At 50.2% G+C, this 20500-nt stretch overlaps 1 protein-coding gene across 1 annotated transcript in view; it reads left to right on the top strand.

Annotated features, from left to right (window-relative positions):
- The window catches only part of GALNT16 (polypeptide N-acetylgalactosaminyltransferase 16), an 83774-nt gene extending 64157 nt beyond the window's left edge, over positions 1-19617 (top strand). The window contains exons 7-15 of the mRNA XM_063089795.1: positions 51-138; positions 1675-1759; positions 2092-2195; positions 6412-6538; positions 8079-8171; positions 9566-9649; positions 12030-12171; positions 12878-13003; positions 17285-19617. Of these exons, the coding sequence (XP_062945865.1) occupies positions 51-138; positions 1675-1759; positions 2092-2195; positions 6412-6538; positions 8079-8171; positions 9566-9649; positions 12030-12171; positions 12878-13003; positions 17285-17422 (987 nt within the window). The 3' untranslated portion in view covers positions 17423-19617. The remainder of the gene's footprint in view (positions 1-50; positions 139-1674; positions 1760-2091; positions 2196-6411; positions 6539-8078; positions 8172-9565; positions 9650-12029; positions 12172-12877; positions 13004-17284) is intronic.
- Positions 19618-20500: the final 883 nt, after the last annotated feature.

Below are 20500 nucleotides of genomic sequence, written 5' to 3' on the forward strand. Positions count from 1 at the left end.
GCAAAGAGTCCTGGCGTCACACCGTCTTGATCTTGCATCTCCTCTCCTAGGACCACACCCGCGTGGTGAGCCCCATCATTGATGTCATCAGTCTGGACAATTTCGCCTACCTTGCAGCATCTGCTGACCTTCGTGGAGGTGGGTTCTGCTCCCAGGGGAGGGGCTGTAGGCCTGAAAAGAGGCAGATGAGGGCAGGCAAAAGCCCTGGCTTGGTGCTCTTCCCAGCTGTGCTAGTCTCACCCCCCCCTTCCAAAGAAAATGAGGAGGGTTTGGGCAGAGCCCTGGGGTTAGGGGCAAATGGCCAGAGCTGGCAGTTGCAAGCTCCTGGCACAATCAGTGGCAGAGCCAGGCTGATCTCTCATATTTCCCTATCCCCAGACATTGACACATACTTCCCAAATGCTGTCAGCCCAGGGACCATGGCCACAAGTCCTGGCAGAGGCCATGATGTGACAGCTGTCTTGGGGTTGGGGTGGGGGAGTCCTTGTCCTTACATGAATTCCTAAAGTGTGCACCCTGGAGATGATCAAGGCCTGTGCTGTGTGATACAGTGGCTAATAGCCCCACTGACTATTGAGCTCTTGACATGTGGCTAGTCTCACAAAGTGACTAGTTGGAATCGAGATGTGCTGTGAGTATGAAAAACACACAGGTTTCTAAGACTTAGCATGACAGAATGTAAAATATCTCAGTAGTAATTCTTTACATTGATTACATGTTGAAATGATAATGTTTTGGATATATTGCATTAAAAATGTTTTATTCAAACTAATTTCCTATGGGTTTTTCTGATGGGACCATAGGAACATTTTTTAAATTACATATGTGGATTATGTGTATGGCTTGCATTATAATTCTTTTGGGCTGCTCTAGTCTAGACTCTAGCACTATGCTGTTCGATACAGTAGACAATAGCTATATTTAGCTATTTAAATTTAAATTAATCAAAATTAAATAAAATTTAAAATTCAATTCCTTCGTTGTACTTGCCACATTTCAAGTGCTCAATAGCCACATGAGGTCAGTGGCTACCATATCAGACAAAGCATTTTCATCACTGCAGGGAGTTCTATTGGACAGTGCTGCTTTAGGAAATCTGTTGTTGGGAGCTGGTGGGCCCAGGGGATTTCCTGTTTGTGGCCTGGACTTACAATAAATGAACACAGCCATTCGTTAGATCTTGGGTTTGGTGGGATTCTGCAGGGACCCAGACATTTCCCCTTTGGGAAATCACCACAGGGCCTTTTCACTTGCTGCTGCCCTGCCTGGAAGTCCTTTTCCCCAGATATCTGCATGGATCTATCCTTCATTTAGGTCTCTACTCAAAAAACAAACATCACCTCATCAGAGAGCCTATCCTGATTACCCTTACTGAAATAGAATGGGCACCCCTCTTTTATTTTCTTTTTCTTAGCACTTTTCACCCACTTGACATGTTATCCCTTCATTTATTTACCTTTGTGGTCCTTGTCTTAGGCAGTAGATTGTAAACTCCATGAGGGCAGGGGCTCATCTCATTCTGGATGAAGGAATGACTGCATGAAGAGTTGAGGGCCCTCTGCAAGTGAGGCTCTGACCAAGGGAGACTCTGTGGTGGGGAGAGGGGGGAGGGGGGTGAGCATCCCCCAGTAGGCTCGTCCCTGATCCCTGTCCTCACTTTGCTCTGTCCCTTAGGGTTCGACTGGAGCCTGCATTTCAAGTGGGAGCAGATCCCTCTTGAGCAGAAGATGACCCGGACAGACCCCACCAAGCCCATAAGGTCAGGGCTGCTGTGGGCTCTGGGGAGACCCCTTTCTTCCCTGGGTCAGGGGCCTGAGAGGCTCTGGGAGCCTATGTCAGTCAACAGGGCTCCTGAGGCTGTATGATCTAAAGCTGACTCTGTCCTGGGCCTTTGGATTCTGCCTGCAGGGGACAGAGAGGACAGAGGCCACGGGAACAGTTGTGGGGGGCCAGGGAGGTGGCCAGACATCCTAACCCAGTGACTGTGCAAGCAGGGGATGTGGGGGCAAATGGCCTTGGGTCCTGAGGCCAGCTAGAGGGGCTTCTCACTTCCCAGCTCATGTGTTGCCTCTTCTCTCTCCTTGCTCCCAGGACGCCTGTCATAGCTGGAGGAATCTTCGTGATTGACAAGTCCTGGTTTAACCACCTGGGAAAGTATGATGCCCAGATGGACATCTGGGGAGGAGAGAATTTTGGTGAGTTGAGAAATAACAACAGCAACAACGGCAATAATAATAATAGTTAACCCTGACCAGGCACTTCCATGCACGTGGCCATGTTCTAGGGACTTTACACATAGTAAGTCATTTAATCCTCACAAAGACCCTCTGAGGTCAGTACTGTGATCTCCATTTCTCTGATTAAAAAACCAAGGCACAGAAAGGTTAAGCCCAGATCCACACGGCTGCTAAACCAAGAGGTTTGGGTGTTCAGGGGAGCTGAATGTCTAGACATGTGTGGAGGAACACACAGGCTGTGCCACGGGCCACAGCTTACACAGTGTAAAGGCGGGGGTTAAACATCAGCAATGGGGTCAGATGGCCTGGGTACACACCCTGGAGGAGACAGAGGTCGGAGTGAAAACTTCAGTCAGGAGCTGGAGAGGGTGCCCCTCACACCCTCACTTCTCTGCACACAGCCTAGGGCCACAGAGCACTGTGGAATGGTCCCCAGGTGGGGTTGCACCCCAGGCTCCAGACTCCAGTATGTGTGGGCTGGTAAGTAGGTCAGCCTTGTGAACCTCAGTTTTTTTCATTTGAAAAACAGGAAGTGAAGGTCCCTCTCTCCCAGGGCTGCCAGTAAGATTGAGGTTAGATCAAGTCAGGGTCCTGGCAGGGTACAGGTGGCACGCCTGACGTGGGTGTTTATTACAGGGCCCATTTATACAGTGTGGGCAAGATATAGGGAACCACAGGGACAGTGTTGTGCTGTGCAGGGTTGTGACTGCCAGGAACTGTAACCACCTCTAGGTCTGAAGGATGGAGGAGACAGTGCCCCCTGGTGGGACTGTGGTCTTGGGGCATGTGCAGCCCTCTGAGGGGCACCCAAGTTCCCCTCATCTCCTGCTGGTGCTTCCTGCTGGCTAAAACTGTCAGCCCAAGAGGAGGAAGCCCAGTGACACAACCCAAACGAGCAGCCTCCCAGACAGAGCCAGGTGAAGAAGGGTGGAGAGCCATTCAGGGGTCTCCAGGAGTGTGGGCAGGTACTTTGTGGCCTGTAAAACACTACGGCCTGTTCTTGCTCTTGCAGTGGAGCCAGCCCCTGGCAGAGCCCTTTCCCACTGTTTCCTTTTCCATCCTGACCAGACTGCTTGGGCAGTAAGTAGGGCTGGTGGTATCCCACCCATTTGACAGGTGGGAAAACTGAGGTGGATGCTGCCTTCCAGATTTTGTCCAGGAGACTACACATCTAATAGGTATATGCAGCTCCTTTATCAAAGCCATCTAAATGTCATGGGATGTTATCAAAGTCAGTCTGTGTCTCTGAGACATTAGGAGCAGGGCTCTTTTCCTCTCTCTCCCTGATTAGGAAAACAGATGAGCAGTGGAGTTTAAAACAGGCCTCATCTCAACCCAAAGCCAACCGGAGTGGAAATGGGCGTGGGATTTTCTCCCTTGTAACCTACTCTTGGAAACCATTTCCAGGCAGGCATTTGGAGGAGTAAATTCTGGGAACTGGGGTGCAGTGACCCTTCCATTCTGACCCCCTTTCATGTATTTTGGGCCTAAGTGACCTCCTTTGTGTCCTCAGTCTCAGTCTGAAGGGAGCTTTGGCAAAGCCGGTTTCCTGTGAAGACTTAGAAAGCTGGGAAACTAACATCTCCCCTGCATCCAGAGGCCGTTTTCTTTTTCTTTCTTTTTTTTTTTTCCAGTCTGGAGACTGACAGAGAAACAAGTGAATGATCAAATAGCTTACTTCAAACTCTGCCTGAGGCCAGGGCTCAGTGGCTGGGAAACTTGAAAGGTGAACCGTGGAGTGATTCTGGCGAGGGTTTTGTTAGAAGAAATTCAAAGAAATGTCTAGGCTAGCTGCAGCGCTCAGACGTTCAGCTGCTGAGACCAGTTTTGAGCCGTGAGACTCCTGTTGCTGGTGGGTTTGAGTCTTTCATTTTATTCCTTTGTTGAAGGAAGGGAGATGCCTAAACTCAGACATGTTCCTGTGTCCCCCGAGGGACCCAAATTCAGGAGCCCAGAGGCCACCCAGAGTGGGGCTGGCAGGTGTGGAAATCTTGGGATTCGTGTTGAGGATCCTTTTAAAACTTAGTTGGATCATGTTGCTCCTCCGCTCAAACTCTGCAAGGGCTCCCATGTCACTCAGAGCGAAACACAAAGTCCTTACACTGCCTACGAGGCCCTCCACTGTCTGTCCTTCCCCCCAAACCACGCCATTAACTCTGCCGTCCTCCCCCACTTTGCTCGCCCCACCTCACTCCATCCTTGTTGCTCCTTGAACTTGCCAACCACGCTCTTACCTCTAGGAACTGGCCTTTGCTGGTCCCTCTGCCTGGAATGCTCCTCCCTGTATAGCCACATGACTCGATCCCTCACCTGTTTCAGGTTTTAGCTCAAATGTCCCCTTTTCAGTGGAAACTTCAGCCTAATTAAAAATGTAGCCCTCTTCCCCACCCCTAGCCCTGCTCAGCTCCCTGCCCTGTTTAATTTTTCGCCATTGCACTTATCACCATCTGATATGCTTCATATTATACTCATTTCCTTATTTACTCGTATTTTTTGTTTCTTTTGTGTCTCCCCCCATGAGAGTATAAGGGAATCTAGAACAGTGTATGATGTATAATAGATGCTCAATAAAAATTTGCTGAATGAATTAAAGAATCTGATTCAAACAGTGCAGCTTGCTGGACAAAGTGTGAACTTGATGTTGGAATTTGGCAACCGAGTATTTGGGCAAACTTGGAGAGTTTATTTAACATCGTTGAACTTCACAGTTATTTAAAAACATAGGGAAAATAATATTGACTTCACATGGTTGCAGTGAGAAATAGATGTCGGGTATAAAGGTCATGCTCAGTAAATGGATGATGCTCAGTAAATGGATGGTGGTTACTGCTATTGTTACTGACATTGTTAATAATAATGACATGGACAATATGGGCTGATTGGGATGAAGTGACTTAACTAGCAAAAGAAACTTGGTCTGGCAGAAGTGGAACCAGAATGCAGATCTGTCCCCCAGGTCCTGTCCCCAGTTCTAAACCTCAGTTGCTGAGGCCAGTTGCAGAGCTCTGACCAGGAGGAGGGATGGATGCCTGGCAGTTTATGGGCAGACCTGGGGAAGCCCAATAATATAGCCAGCCTGTTTGTGGGTCCAGGTATGTCAAGTTTCCAGTCCTGGCCCTGAGCCACATCTGGACATTGCCTGGTGCACACAGGCTGGCAGCAAGGTGGACATTACTCCTTCTTCCTACACTTCCCCTTCTCTAGTCACTGGGAGGGCCCTGACCAGCTGTGCCAGGTAAGAGCCCCCAGGCATGGCCTGGAACCACGAGTGTCCTTAGGTCCAACTGGTGAGTGGAAGAGGGACCAAGGCTGGAACTTATGAGAGAATGGTCTTTTTCTTGTAATTAAAAAAAAAAAAGGGGGTTATGGATTTTCTGGGACAGGAAGAAGGTGTTTTAACATCACAGAGTCTCCAACTATAGGGTTAATATGAAGGAAAGTAGGAAATCAGGAGATTATGTGAGATTCAGCCAGCTGCCAAGGTGGGTCCTTACCACAAATGGCAACTGGTGAGTGGAGAACAGAGTGGTAACTATGATGTTCCCTTTGAGGAAGCAGAATGACCACTTCTTCCATCTCCCAACACTGCTGGGGACCACAGTCACCTGCAAAAGCTTGTTCAGCTCCACCACCACCATCAAAAGGAAGCATGTCTCAAGAGGCCAGTGACAGCTTATACATGAACACTATTGGGGCCAAGAGGGAAGGCTGGGGCCAGCCAGAAAGATGCCAGCTGGAGCAGCCTGTGGTTTGGTTGGCGGTTGGTTTTCTGACATCGCCAGTGCCCAGAGCTGGCCGACGAGCAGATATGTTCTTCCATGGCTCATGTCTGGCCAGGGATTTCTGGACAGAGGCTGGAAATGATGCTGCTCTTTGGTGCAGTTTTCCTTCTACTTATGTTCTTGGTGTTCCTTCAAAGCTTTTCCCACTGCTCTCCCAGGGCTCATCTGCAAGAGTGTGTGTGTGCATGCACGCACACACTCACACCTGCATGTGAGGTGTGAGCAGTCAGGAACATGAGCAGGGAGTGGGAGCCCTCCATTTAAACAGTCCCTGGAGATCCAACCCCAGCATGTACCTCCAGTGAGATTCCAAAGAGAAGGGAAGCCAGCCCCTTCCCACACTCACTTGCCGAGGGGCCCCTTCCCAGTCCTGATGCTGCCATCTCCTGCAGAGCTCTCCTTCCGGGTGTGGATGTGCGGCGGGAGTTTGGAAATCGTCCCCTGCAGCAGGGTGGGCCATGTCTTCAGGAAACGGCACCCCTACAACTTCCCTGAGGGCAATGCCCTCACCTACATCAGGTAGGTCACAGTGGAAAAGAGCACTGGACTAGGAGCAGGACCCCACAGCTCTAGACCCCAGCCCCACCAGTTACTCACCATGTGACCTTGGGCAGCCCACTTCTCACGCCTCAATTTCCCCATTCCCCCCTGCCCCCCCCCCAGGTCTTCCATTCTGGGATTCCAGGTACCTCCCGGGGGGAAAGTAATGAAAGCTGGGAGTATTGCCACCAGGTCCCTCTTGCCCTGACTCCCTTTGTCTTCGAGAGTCTTGAAAAACCAACTAAGTGGCCAACTAAGTGCTGCCCTCCACTCACTGGACCCCAGGTGCCAGTCATGGAGGCCAGTGTCCCGACTCTGACTTCATCAAGCATCTGTCCATTTATGTCTCCAGCTACAAGGTGCCTGGTCTCAAGGGGGAGTGGACAGTGTCCTGAAAGACTACCCTCTGACCCACACTCCTGATGGAGGTGGCAAAGGGAGTTCTCATGAGCACCTCCTCCTTATTAGAGTGATTCTTCATCTCATCAGGACAAGCTTTTTTGTGCAGGGCGCGCAACAGTTTGGAGTGGCAACTACCCAAGTCTAGCTAATGGAATGGCCTAGGGTTTTGTTTTGCTTCACTCCACCTCGTTTTTATTGTTTTTATAATTATAAAAGTCACACATGTTCACTGTAAAAATTCAAGCAGTACAAATATAATTATATATACATATTTATATTATATGTTTGCTCTCTATTATAGAGAAAAAAAGTGAAAGTCCTTTTACCCATTCTTACTCCTGTGTTTCCCACTTGTCTCTGCAGAAATAACTACTGTGCATAGGTTGCTGGCCTATCATTTCAGCCTTTAAATGCATCTTCGTATACACATAGTTTATGCACAGGGAGAGACGCTCACACACTGTGGGTGTCTGTGTTTCTGTTCTTATATGAATGTGGTCATGCTGTATGTGTTCTCTGAAGCATGCTTTACTGTCACTCAGCACCACGTTACAGGCAACCTTCCGTGTCAGCACATGCTAACCATGGCATTCTTTTTCAAGGCTGCTTCATACATACTTCATCATGTGGAAGTAGCTAATTATTGATGGGCATTTAGGTTGTTGCCAATGGTTTGTTAAACAAATATTCTTGTACATGTCCTTTTTGCTCAAATGCAGGTACTTCTGTAGAATAGATTCCTTGAAGTGGAGAGACAAAGAGTATATATACCTACAAAGTTGATGGATATTGACAGATTTTCCTCCAAAAAGATTGTACTGTTTTATACCACCCCAGTCAGTATTGTTTTGTGTACACCATGAGATTCTCATCACCCTGTACTGCACAGAGTTCATCTTTTCTTTTTTTTTTTTTTTGGTGGCTGGCCAGTACAGTGACCCAACCCTTTGACGTTGGTGTTATAACACTGTGCTCTAACCAAGTGAGCAACCAGCCACTTTTTAAAGAAATATATTTTTAATTGACAAACAAAAATTGTATAAGAGCTCATCTTGATCCTCACCCTAGCCCTGTTGCCTCCCCGATGACCTTATTCTGCTCTTTCCTCTCCTTTTAGGAATACCAAGCGCACTGCAGAGGTGTGGATGGATGAATACAAGCAATACTACTACGAGGCCCGGCCCTCGGCCATCGGGAAGGCCTTCGGCAGGTGGGCCCCCACAACTCCATTGTTTGTCTCCCTCCACCCACGCTAGCACAACCCAGCAAAACACAGAGCGGTGTCCACCAGGGAACCCCTCACAGCCTTCCTGGTAACTGAGCTCCCCCTCTAATGGGTCCCTCTGGGCCCTGGGAGGGTATGCAACATAGAGACAAGACCCTTGTCCTTGAAGAACATGCATTCTCCTGGGAGAGATAACAAGAGAAGCCTCACTTGTGAAAAAAGGCACCTGCCCACAGCTGCCTGCAGAAAAAGGGCATCTGTGGGAGTACTTAGGAAAGGCTGTCTGCGGAAAACATTTGAGGTTTGCCTCCACCCACTGTTCAAAATTGTGATATGTTAGCCTAATTTCCTGTCATGGACTGTTATGACTGCAATCTAGTTAAGCATTTTCAAAATGCAGATGGGTTGCAACATCAATTTAGTGGGTCGTGACCAGCTTTAAAAGAGAGAGAGAGAAATAAAACACTATACATTAGATTAGTACAGAACAGAATAGAAAATAAGAATTGATTGTAGTTAAGGGTAAGTGTTGTTTTATGAAACTCTTATTTCAGTTTTTGTGTGTGTGTGTGTGTGCACTCACACGCGTACCTGAATACGTACACGGATCACAATGTAAGATATATATATCTTCTACTTAAGGTTTTGGTCAGAAAAGTTTGAAAACATTATCAATGATTGTCAATGAATCTTCTTCCTTCTGTTTTTATCGATCCTTTAAAAAAAAAAGTTATGTCACTAAATATTTCTTTTAATGGGGAACTCATTTTCTGAAGACTTACCCTGTGCTAAGCACGTGTCCCCTTAAATTCATTCGATTCTCACAAGAGTCTTCCGAGGTGAGTAGTCATGTCCCCATTTATGCAGAAGCCACTGGGCTTGGATAAGTGGGGACGAGGGTCCTCGGCCAGGGCTGTGATGGTTGGTATAGCTGAGGAAGGTGGGGTGATTGAACTTGGGTGTCCTGAGGACACGTCAGGTGGTTCCTATTTGCCAAAACTCCTGAAAGATGTTTAAAGCTTTTTCTTCTTGTTGTTAGACTCTTTCTCCTAAACTGGAATGCAGGAAAGGAAAACTTCTAGTTTTCTCTGCTCTCTGCAAAAGTCAGGACCAGTTTATGGTATGCGAACTGAGGTCTCAAGTCCCCCTGTGCGCTGGGTTCATTCTGAAAGGGGAGCTCAGAGCAGGATTTGGGGAGAGGAAGGAGGAGTCAACAGGAGGCCTGGTGAGCTTGCAGGTCAAGGAAGTACCTAAAGCAAGTGGCCAAGGCTGGAGGGCAGCTGGGACAGCTCCTGGACCTTGCCCTCCTGGGGCCTGAGAAGGATCCTCTGCATCCTGTCTGCTGGCTGCCAGTGCCCGAACCTTGTCTCCTCCTTCAGTGTGGCCATGCGGATTGAGCAGAGGAAGAAGATGAACTGCAAGTCCTTCCGCTGGTACCTGGAGAACGTCTACCCAGAGCTCACGTGAGTGTGGCCCTAGTCTTGTGCATTGGACTGGGTGGGTGCTGTGCCGTGGGGGCTCCCCGCCACCCTTAGATCTCCCCATCCTGATAGTCTGGATCATTCTAGCTGCAGTATTTATCTTTATGTGAAGGCTGGGGCGGGGCGGGACTGAGAGGGCATTATCAGGAGTTATCAATTAGGTGTAGTAGGAACAGAATTTTTAAAAGTCTGGGTCTTAGACCTAGAAGTGGACATTGTCCCCTTAGGAAAACAAGACTGCATTATATAGCAAAGGCCACAGAAGCATTCTTTCCCTTTGACCCTGTTCTCACCTTTCTGGGACTTTATACTAAGGAAATAAAGCAACCAAAGCAAAGAATCATTGACCGATAGGTGCTGCAGACTCACCTGCTGCTGTGAAAAAACGAGAAACAACTCATGATCGGGGCTGGGTTCAGGGAATCACGAGACATTGATTTAAGCAAATATTGTGCGTTTATTAATATTATAATCATAAAGACTGTGAAAAAAACATGGAGAACTATTTGCTGTAGCAATGAGGAAGCTAAATGCGAATGGCGTGCACACCGAGCTACGGTCAGGTACAAATGTGCCTGCGGGATGCGTGTGGGGCTGCGGTGGCCACAGAGGCTTTCTCCCCCTATTTCTAAATCCTTTTCACTATCGTGGTCACATCCACACGGTTCTTTTCCTCATCTTCTTCAGGTCTTGGCTCAGGTTACCCCACCACTGCCGGCACTCTCTCAAGGATGCTGCTGTGGCTTTCAGGAACACTCCACCGCCCTCAGAGCCTGCATATGCTGCCCCCTCAAAAGGGGCAAATCTTTGTCCTTTGACGAAGATTTGATGTTTGGAAAACAGCCACAGTTAGGTGGAAGCCAAGTCCAGTGAATCAGCTAGATGGCTAACCCAGATAATATAATCCTGGTCCTGAATACCATGTAACTCAAAAGTAACAAGACTAAACTGACTCTGGGAGCAATTTCCAAGAAATTCCAAAATAATCTGAGCAACAGCAGCATCCTTGGAAGAAAGTTGGCAGTCTGGATAACCCCAGTTCCCTGGACAATAGCTGTGAAGGGAAGAACATTAACTTACAAAAATATAATAAATGGTCGACCTCCTGAAGTGATTACTTTTAAGGGGACAGTGCTCATTCAGACATGTAATTTCTGAGACAGAAAAGGAAATAGGAGGCAGATAAGATTAGGTACATGATCAGACTGTAACCCCTTTTGGCTCCCCATCACCCTCCGGTCGGTACATAATCCCAAAAAGCACTTAACCTATAAACTCAGATGCCCGAGCCTGTACCAGCCGGGGCCAGCTGCCTCCTTAGGCTCATTACCCACGGGGTGTCAGTGTGTGTGTGTGTGTGTGAGCATATCTTCCTGTACATATAAACTGCTTTAATGATATGATATTTTGAAACATGCCTGTTTTACTTAACAGTATGCTGTGAGAATTTTCCCATATTACCAGATACTGTGACAAAGTAAGTTTTAATGGCTGCAGAGTTTTCCATACTACAGATGAATAAGAATTTATTTAGCCCAGCGCTTATTGTTGGATATCTAGGAATTCCCAGCATTTTCAGTATAATCGACCACTCTGAGATGAATATCTTTTAACATATCTGTAACTATTTCTGTATGATAAATTCCTACAAGTGGCATTGTTAGGTCAAAGGTCTGCACATTTAAGAGCTTTGATACATGGTACCACACTGAAAAGTTGGGCTGATTAATGCTGTCACCATTTATGCTGTCACCGATAGGGTATGAGAAGACCCAATTGCACAGCTATTGACAGCACTGGGCATTGTCATTTTGAAGTATATGTATGTATACGTGTGTGAATACACACACGTATACATATATGGTAAACAAACAGTGGTGATGTTGTAATATCTATTTCTTAATCATTAGTAAGATTGAACACATTTTCATATTTTGAACTTGCCTCTTCAGAACGACTCCTTCCTTGTCATTTGTGATTGGTTGTTGAGCCCACATTTAGGCCCCAGCCTCTCCCTAGGTTTTCTTCTTTCTGGGCTGAGGAGCCCTATGCTTCTGGCCTGAGCTCTCTCCCTGCACGGTCCTCTGTGTCTCAGGCCTGGCCTCCAGGGCAGTCCCTGGGGCTCTGGGAACTGCTTGGAAGAACTCACTGGGGGCCTGGGGAACTACAGTCTTCCCAGGGCTGCTCCTGCTCCTCGCCTTCTCCTGTTTGCCATCCCCTGGTGGCCAGCCCTGCCCCAGAGGACCCCTTTCAGTGGAGACCTCAGTGCCCCAGGAGCTGACTGGGTGCTGCCCCCTGGCAGAGGGGGTGGGCGAGCGCAGGCAGGGCAGAAGACACGCCTGACTGCTGCCTTTCCTCTCAGTGTCCCGGTGAAGGAAGTTCTCCCTGGCATCATTAAGCAGGGGGTTAACTGCTTAGAATCCCAGGGCCAGAACACAGCTGGGGACTTCCTGCTTGGAATGGGGATCTGCAGAGGGTCTGCCAAGAACCCCCCACCAGCCCAGGTAAGCTGCTTAGGACCTCGGGGTCAGGACCAGGAGTGGGTGAGGGGCTTCCCTCTGCTCATTTTCATCCTCCTCTGTCTCCATCTTCCGCAGACCCATTTTCCCAGTGCAAGCTGTTCCCTTACACTCTGCTCCTTGGATCTGCTCCTGCCACACTCCCATCCCTTCTCAGTCTGCTACACAGGTGCCCTCCGTGTGCCAAGTGCATTCTCCTTACAGAGGGAAAAATGCTGCTCAAACAGCACCCAGTTCTCCCCTGGGATGCAGCTGTGGTCAGCTGGTGCGACAGGCAGCAGGGCATCCAGGACTCCTGTGTGCACACAGGTGTAATATATGAGTGTCAAGGCACCCACATCAAAACTAGAGCCGGTCATGGAGACCCCAGAGTGGACCAGCTCCCTGGCTGCCCTGGTCCCAAATCCTGTCATTATCCCTACCCCCAGCCTCTCTTGGTACATCCTCGATTGCCCTCTGGACCAGCTCCAGCTAAGCTCTCCACTCCAATATTTTATTATGAAAAATTTCAAACATATAGAAAAGTTGAAAGAATTGTACAGTGAATATCCATATACTCACCCCTAACTTCTACCATTATTTGCAGAAAGTTAAACAAAATGTACAGTATATTTGCTTCATCACCTGTCTACCCATCTATCCATCAATCACAGTACTTTTTGACACGTGCTTTCTGTTCCCCATCTTGCAGGCATGGCTGTTCAGTGATCATCTCATCCAGCAGCAGGGGAAGTGCCTGGCTGCCACCTCTACCTTAATGTCCTCCCCTGGGTCCCCAGTCATTCTGCAGGTGTGCAACCCGAGAGAAGGCAAGCAGGTAAGCCTCCCTGCCCCTGGGTGCAGATGGCCAGCAGCCTCAGGGGGACACACAGAAGGGATGGGAGGCCCTGGTAGGGGAGCCCCAAGCTTGAGCCGTATAGCTCAAATAAGCCCTTCCAGAGTGAGGATCTGTGGGGGCCTAAGTCAACATCCAGGTCATGCCTGTTATTTTACTCATGAAGAAATACTTCTTCAGGTAAACATTTGTTTAATGTCTGTCCTGCCAGTCTGTGAGCTCTATGAGGGCAGGAACTATTTGTCGTGTTAACACTTTATCCCTAGCCCTGGGCAACTACTGCAGCTCAAATAGTTTTTGCTTTGACCAAGAACCTACGCTAGGAGTTTTACATAGATCAACTTCTGTAATCTTCCCAGCCACCCAGTGACATGGGCCTTAGTACTATCTCCATTTTATAGGTGAGTAAACCAAGTCCCATTGGATTTAAAGAACATATGTCATATTACACATCTGAGAAGGGGTGGAGCTGGGATTCAAAACCAGGTTGGCCTGACTCCTAAGCCCACAGTCTTAACCTAGCACATAGTAGATGCTCAGCAAGTATTTTTTGACTGCTGCCTGACTGGAGAAACTGAGGCCTAGATATAGTAATTTCCAAGCTGGCTGACCAGCCTTGTCTGATCACTGCCTTTTCCATTTGTCCAACACTCTCATCCACACTGGCTCCATTAATCCTGGGAGACAGGTCAGGCCTGCCTATCGAGGAAGAAACTGATGCTCAGAGAGATGAAGTCACTTGCTTAGGGCACACAGCAGCCAGTGACAGAGCAGAACTGGAAGCTGGATTTCCACATTCGGCCTGGCCCCCTTCTATGCTGCTTCCTTCCTGGCTGGGAGGGCAACTCCATTGCCCAGGGAATGGGACCCCAAGTCCAGAGGCTGCCCCAGCCCTTCCTCTGCCCACCCTTCTCGGTAGTCCACCCTGTGCCTGATGCTGGCCACCCTGCAGGTCAGTGTGAGGCGGGAGCAGGGTGCCCGGCTCTCTGACATGGCCTGCAGGGTTTTTCTTCCACTCCTTTTCTGTTTGTCTGGATCAGCTCTTTCTTTAGGGATGACTAGCAGTTTGCTATTCCATCTGGAAAAGCAGCCACATTCCTTTCCCTCCAGCTTGGACGGGTGGGGGAAAGAGAGAGAGAGAGAGAGAGAGAGAGAGAGAGAGAGAGAGAGAGTGTGTGTGTGTGTGTGTGTGTGTGTGTGTGTGTGTGTGTGTGTGTGTGTGAAAGAGAGTGTGTATGTGTGTGTATTTGTCTGAGAGATCCCTGTGCTGTGGCCTGCTTGATGGCCCTGCTGAACACTTCTGAAGCACTTTCTGATTGGGGAGATACAGCTCGTTCTTTTGTGCCCTGAGGCTGCCCAGCCTTGCGGTTGGGCCTGTGCATAGTCTTCCCTTCACCTAGAGCACCAACCTCTCTGAGGGTAAACCCCACTCCCTTCTTGTTGAGGCCAGAGCTGGGGAGTATCTCCTGGGGCAGCTTCCACTCAGATACTTCTCTGGGGCTAAATCGTCCACTTTCCCCTTTGTGCTGACCCAGCCTGCAGGGGTGGAGGAATCTCCCTGGCCCCATTCATTCTGCTCCTGCAAGTCTTGCCAGGCTCCCAACAGCACTCTGGGCACCTGTGCCCCTCCCCTCCCAGGACGACAGAATGAACAGCTCTCCCACTGCCAATGCTTTCTGGAATCTGGGTCTCCTTTCTTGGTCCTCCTTTGGCCCTGTTTCCATGGCCAGTTGGGTTTTATGTGTCTGAGAGGCATCTGTGCATTAGACCAGGTGTGACAGAGTCAGCAGGTCCTGGCTCAGTCATTCCCTTCACCTCTCTGAGTCTCAGTCTCCTCACTTATAAAATGAGGGCTCCCTCCCCTGCCTACCTTGCAGGAAATCTGCAAGAACTAAGACTGTGGACATGGACGAATGCTGTGACATGATACTGTTTCTCCGGCCAGCCTCAGAATTAAGTGGCCAGGAGGGCTGGGAGGCCCTGAGGCTGTGCCTGACAGCACTGATAGGAAGTGAGAATCCTGCAATTTGGGGAGCACCTCTTAATGATTGGAGGATTCATTCACTCATTTATTCATTATAAAATGAAACTGCATCAGGTGCCTACCTTGTGCCAGGGAATGTACAGATCTTGATGGCCACAAGGATGAAAGAAGGACATGGCCCTTGATCCCTAAGGGACTTAACATAGTCTAGTGGGGGAGAAAGAGAAGGGATTCAGCACTACACTCAGAGGGCCAGGTGCTGAGACAGCACTGAGCACAGGCTGTGCCACCCAGAGGACAGCCCTGCAACCCAGATATAGTGGTTGGCAAGACCTCCTGGGCAAAGGGTGGACATGCTCTCCCCAGCTGGGCATTCCTGGAGGTTTGGCCCACACGAGGTAAATGTCAGGGGCTAGAAGAGCACAATGCAATAGGACGCTGTGAGTTGCAGGGGGGCCAAATGCCCTCTCTCACCCACTACCCCTGGCCTTTAGGCTCTCTGCTAGGGCTGCGTGGGTGCAGAATGTGCCTCACAGCCCTGCTTTCCCAAGGAGAGTGTAGGCTGCGCAGCCCCCACCTTCCACCCTATGTGCACGTCCCCAGTTGGTTCCCCTCCCTGCCCACCCCATGTCCCCCTGCAGCCCTGGCCCTGGCCCTGCAGCTGGGTGTGGCTTGTCTCTCTTCCCCTAGCTGTTCCAATGAGAACATGGACCCTCCCCCTCAGAGCTCTCAGGGCTCCATCCACATGGTCTCGAGCACTCCCACCTCTTATGGCAGACAAGGTGGACATAGGAAGAAGAGAGGTGATTGCATGGGAGGGAAATAAGAGAAAAACCAAAAATTGACCTATCGAGCTGGCTGGTTGACTCAGTTGGTTAGAGCGCAGCCTTGTAACACCAAGGTCAAGGATTTGGTTCCCCTTATTGGCCAGCTGCCAAAAAGAGTTGACCTTTCTTACTATTTATTCTTCCCTGAGCCTTGAAACCTGGGTCTCAGCCTCTCAACCCTTCTCCTAAGTGTTCCAAACAATACTCCATCCTCCATCTGGCACTTCCAACTCTTCTCAGGGGCGACTCTGCTCCCCCTTGTCACCTGGGGAAGGGGAGGCACCTGGAAGAGAAGGCACTGGCCCAGGAGCCCCTTGATGATGCTATGATCGGGGAACTCGACTTTGGGCCACCATCCCTGGCCTTGTCCTGTGTATCAGTCCATTTCTGTTGCTTATAACAGAATACACAGAACTGGGTACTTTGTAAGAAAATGAAATTTATTGCTTATAGTTTCAGGGGCTGGGAAACCCAAATCCAGGGAACCCATCTGGGGAGGTCTTGGTGGTGGCGACAGTGACCCAAGTGTCTCATGTGGCAGAAAATGGCAGAGCAGAGAGAGATGGAGTCTAACAGATCTCCTTTTAAAGCCCTCAGAACCATGCCCCTGAACACCATTATTAATCCATTTGTTACAGCATGTTCCTACAATCTAATCACCTCTTCAAGGCCCCTCCTTTCAAGTTCCATAATAGGACTTCCCACCCTCTTAACACTGTCACAGCGGGGTTCAAGTTTTGGAGGGACACTCAGCCCAAGGCACCAAGCATCTCTGCAGAGATGGTGGCCAATTCCCAGAGGGTGTAGGTAGCCGGCCTCACAGTTATAGGCCAGGTCAGAAGCTTGGGGCTACAGGAGGGAGAAATCTTGTTTGCAGAATTAAAAGATTCACCCAGGCCAGGACTCACAAACTCAAGTGCCGAGAGGGAGCTGGCAGGGAAACCTCTACAGGAGGAAAGTGGGACCAGGCAGGAACTACGGTGAACGGGAGAGCAAGAGTCCCACCTAATACAGAGAGCACCTCAGCACCAACTGACTGAAGCTACCTAAGAAACTGGCCCAACATCTAACTAGCAGCTCCAAACACAGATTTGTATGTTGCGACTAAGCCAAATTCTAAATAAACACCGTGCAGGCCAAACAAAATACATCTGGGTTGATTCAGCCCATGAGAATCTGCTTTGCTTTCTCTGATCGAGGCAGTAACTTCACACCAAACTGCAGAAGCAAAGGGAGCGTCCCATTGGGAGGGACGGGCTTAGAGCTTGTGTGGGGTGGGGAGGGGCAGCCTCTCATATGAGGGACACAGAGTCTGTTTTAAATGAGGAAGGCGTGTCCTAGGTATATACAGGGTCGTGTTCATATATGGGAAATGAAGGTACAAACGTCATTAGCGGTATTTTTCATCATTGTGTTTTCATCCACCTCCTTCCCTCTCTCCCTTCCTCCCAGAAATGGAGGAGAAAAGGATCTTTCATCCAGCATTCAGTCAGTGGCCTCTGCCTGGAGATGAAGCCCGCCCAGCTGGTGACCAGCAAGTGTCAGGCTGATGCCCAGGCCCAGCAGTGGCAGCTGCTGCCACACACATGACGGTAGCCCCAGGGCCTCCTGTACTTTTGCATGAGACTTTGGGACAGAAGGGGGTTAGGGTGGGGGAGTGTAAAGCGGGCCGTTTCCATCTCCTCACGTTTCTGCCAGAATCATCAGCAAACATCCCGCCATGACACACGTTTCTCCAAAGTTTGTTCTTGGGAGGGCACAGGGCACACCCTGATCTCCGTGCCGCCCTGGCCTTGCCCTGGGAGAGGAGATGGTCAGGGTTCTGGGCTGTTGCTGGACAGAGACTGGGCAGGTGCCATGGCCCTTTGTCCTCTCCCTTGGCCCTTCCCGGGGCCCAGACAGTGGTGGGTGGGCTCTCCCCTTGTTTCCGGAGGAGAGCAAGGACAGAAGACCACACAGGGGCCCAGTCGGGTCCTGGGGCCTGCCTGTGGGGACAGGCGTGAGGGGAGAAAGTGGGCAGCATGGACGGAGAGGCGAGGAGGGGGACGGGCAGCCTGCAGGGGCAGGTGAGGAGCAGGAAGGAAGTGAGAAGCTCAGTGCCCTGTCTAAGAGATGCCAAGTCAGGGGGTGCTGGGTTGGATGTGGGCGGCATGGGCTCCTGGGGATGAAGGATGGGTGATGTGCAGAAGAGCATGGATGGAAGAGCAGCAAAGCACCCAAAGAACAAGTCCGTTCCCCAGGACGCAGTCCCTCCACACGTACCTTACCAGCGCCAGGGCCTGGGCTTGACACCGTGCCTCTGGTTCTGCCCTGCAGGGACCCACATTCTCAGTGAGAGGATGCAGAGGGATCTTTAGGGGCAGCCTTGGGCATAGTTTATTAAACAGACTCCACTTCTGTTTGGCCACATGTCAGGCTGAGACCTCTCTCTTGGGCCTTCATGACCAGCTGGTGCCCTGTTTCCCTTGTCTATGCCCACCGGGAGGATGGGCAGCCACCACATGCCACTGACCAGCCCCATTCTTATTTGCAGTTTTTGCCTTCTGCTTTCTCAAAGGTCTTTGCCTCTGTAAATATAACATCATAGGTCAGGGTGACTGGTAAGAATGGAAACTTCTTTCTGGAGAATGGTCATCCCCTAAGTCATTAGGGGCTAAACCGTCAGGCTAAACCTCATCCTGAGTCCCCTCCCCATTGCAGGAAGGGTTCAGCTATTGCAGTGGGCTGGGAGGCTCGCTGGTGGCTCCTGTTTGTGTAGAGAACTCCCTGCTGCTTCTCACAGCCGCTAAGAGCATATCTACCACATCTACCCCATGGCCTTGTTTAGAACCGCTTCTGCTCTTCCCCACGCCCCTTTTCCCCCACCCCACTGGCTCAGGCAGTGTGATTTTGGGCAAAAGACTGTCGTACCAGGACCCCTGGGGGTCTCATTCCCAAAGAAAACGAGCCTGGGGCAGACACTCCTACTCCAGGAGACCCCAGACTTTCACAGACCGGGATTCGCACACCCACAGGGAGCTCATGGATTCGAGGGTCTAGGAATCTCCAGAAATTGTTCCCAAAATATTGCATGTGTTTGCATATCTGGGCAGAGGGTCCTTTGATTTCCTCAGCTTCTTAAAGAGGTCCATGATCCCCAAAGAGTCTGAATCTCTGCTCTGGATTGGAGCCACTATCCACCTGAGCTGCCATCCCCAATCTCCCTCCTGGTGTGCCCAAAGCACCATCACCCTGCTCCCTCTACATGGCCCTCAGGGTCAGGAGCCAAGTGTCAGTGGTCTGCAGCACCCACTCTGGAGGGTTCTCCAGCAGTTTCCTCTCACTTCCTGGCTCTCCCTGGCATCCTGTCAGCAGTGCTTCTGTGCCTGGCGTGCACCCCTTTGGATTCACCAGCGCAGGCCCTTTGCTCCTGTGACCACACTTCTGTCTTGTTGTGATGTTTCATCCGCTGCCATCTGCAGGCCTCAGATCCTTTGTTCATCTGGGAAGTCTCCTGCCACAGCTTAGGACAGAACTGGGCAGGGGCGAAAGCCTCTCCCTAGAGGATGGGGTAAGAGGCCTGGGCCATGCTTGAGCGTAGACCTTTCAGGAGTGGGAGCGTGGGCTTCTCTCGTTGAATGTTAGAGGACTGCTGCTCAGAGGGCCTCGATGAAGGTCTCTCCCTCGTTTCCTGTGGTCAGACCAGGCTTCACACCTGTCAGCCTGCTGTCCTTTGTGGGGACTCAGCCCTGTTCTGTTTTTGCTTTTCCTCTTCTTGACCAAAGCATGTGCCACTAGCTGTCCTTGAGGACCTTGTCTTTATGAAACATATACCTGGAATAAAACCACTTCTTACATGTTCTTGTGCACCAGCGTCTTCCTTTCTGACTCCAGGGCCAACCCCTTTGGCACCACTCTCCCCTTGCCTTGTAGGGGAAGTTGGCCTCTGTTCTGTAACAGTGAAACAGACATGCCAGAATCCAACCTCCTGCACCTGACAACTTGCTCCTCCATGCCCTACGTTACCCTAGCAAATCCCTTACGGCTCTAGGGAGCTAGCAAGTGGCCCTGCTGCTAGGCCGGGCCTGAAACCAGACCCCAGGAACCAGCTCTGGCCAGGCTGAGATCACACTTCTGTTGCCTCATTGCAGGACATGCCTTGGGGCTTGGAGATGGAAAGCAAGGGGTTTCTCTGCATGGATATGGCCCTACCCCCACACCTGCCTTTAGCCACCTCTCTGTCCTTCCCTGGGAGCAAGCCCCAGCCCCTCTGAGCTGCCCTTCCCCTCCCCTACCACACAAGAAGGCAATGGTAAAAATTCAGGCAGGACACTTTCTGGGTAAAAACAGAAAAAGAATTCCAGAAAGAGTCCTACTGGCCTAGCCTTGCTTGACTGGGTAGCAGATACTCTGCCTAATGTTTCCATGGAAACCAATGGAAAACCCCCACTATTTCTGTGATCAGAAGCTGAACTACCATGTAAAAATAAATGCTGCTTCAACGCACATGTTAATGCAATTGGCAGGCCAGTGTTCCACTAAGCTTGCCTGGACACAGCCATTTCTGCCCCCACCCCACCTTGTCTCAAGGCTGCCAATCCAGACTTCTCCACAGCTTCTGACTCCCAGGCCTCAGGGGTCTGGAACAAAGCACACAATGTGGCTGCAGCAGCCAGCTGAGTCTGGGCT

The sequence above is a fragment of the Cynocephalus volans genome, chromosome 3, assembly GCF_027409185.1.
Source record: "Cynocephalus volans isolate mCynVol1 chromosome 3, mCynVol1.pri, whole genome shotgun sequence".
Classification (NCBI taxonomy): domain Eukaryota; kingdom Metazoa; phylum Chordata; class Mammalia; order Dermoptera; family Cynocephalidae; genus Cynocephalus; species Cynocephalus volans.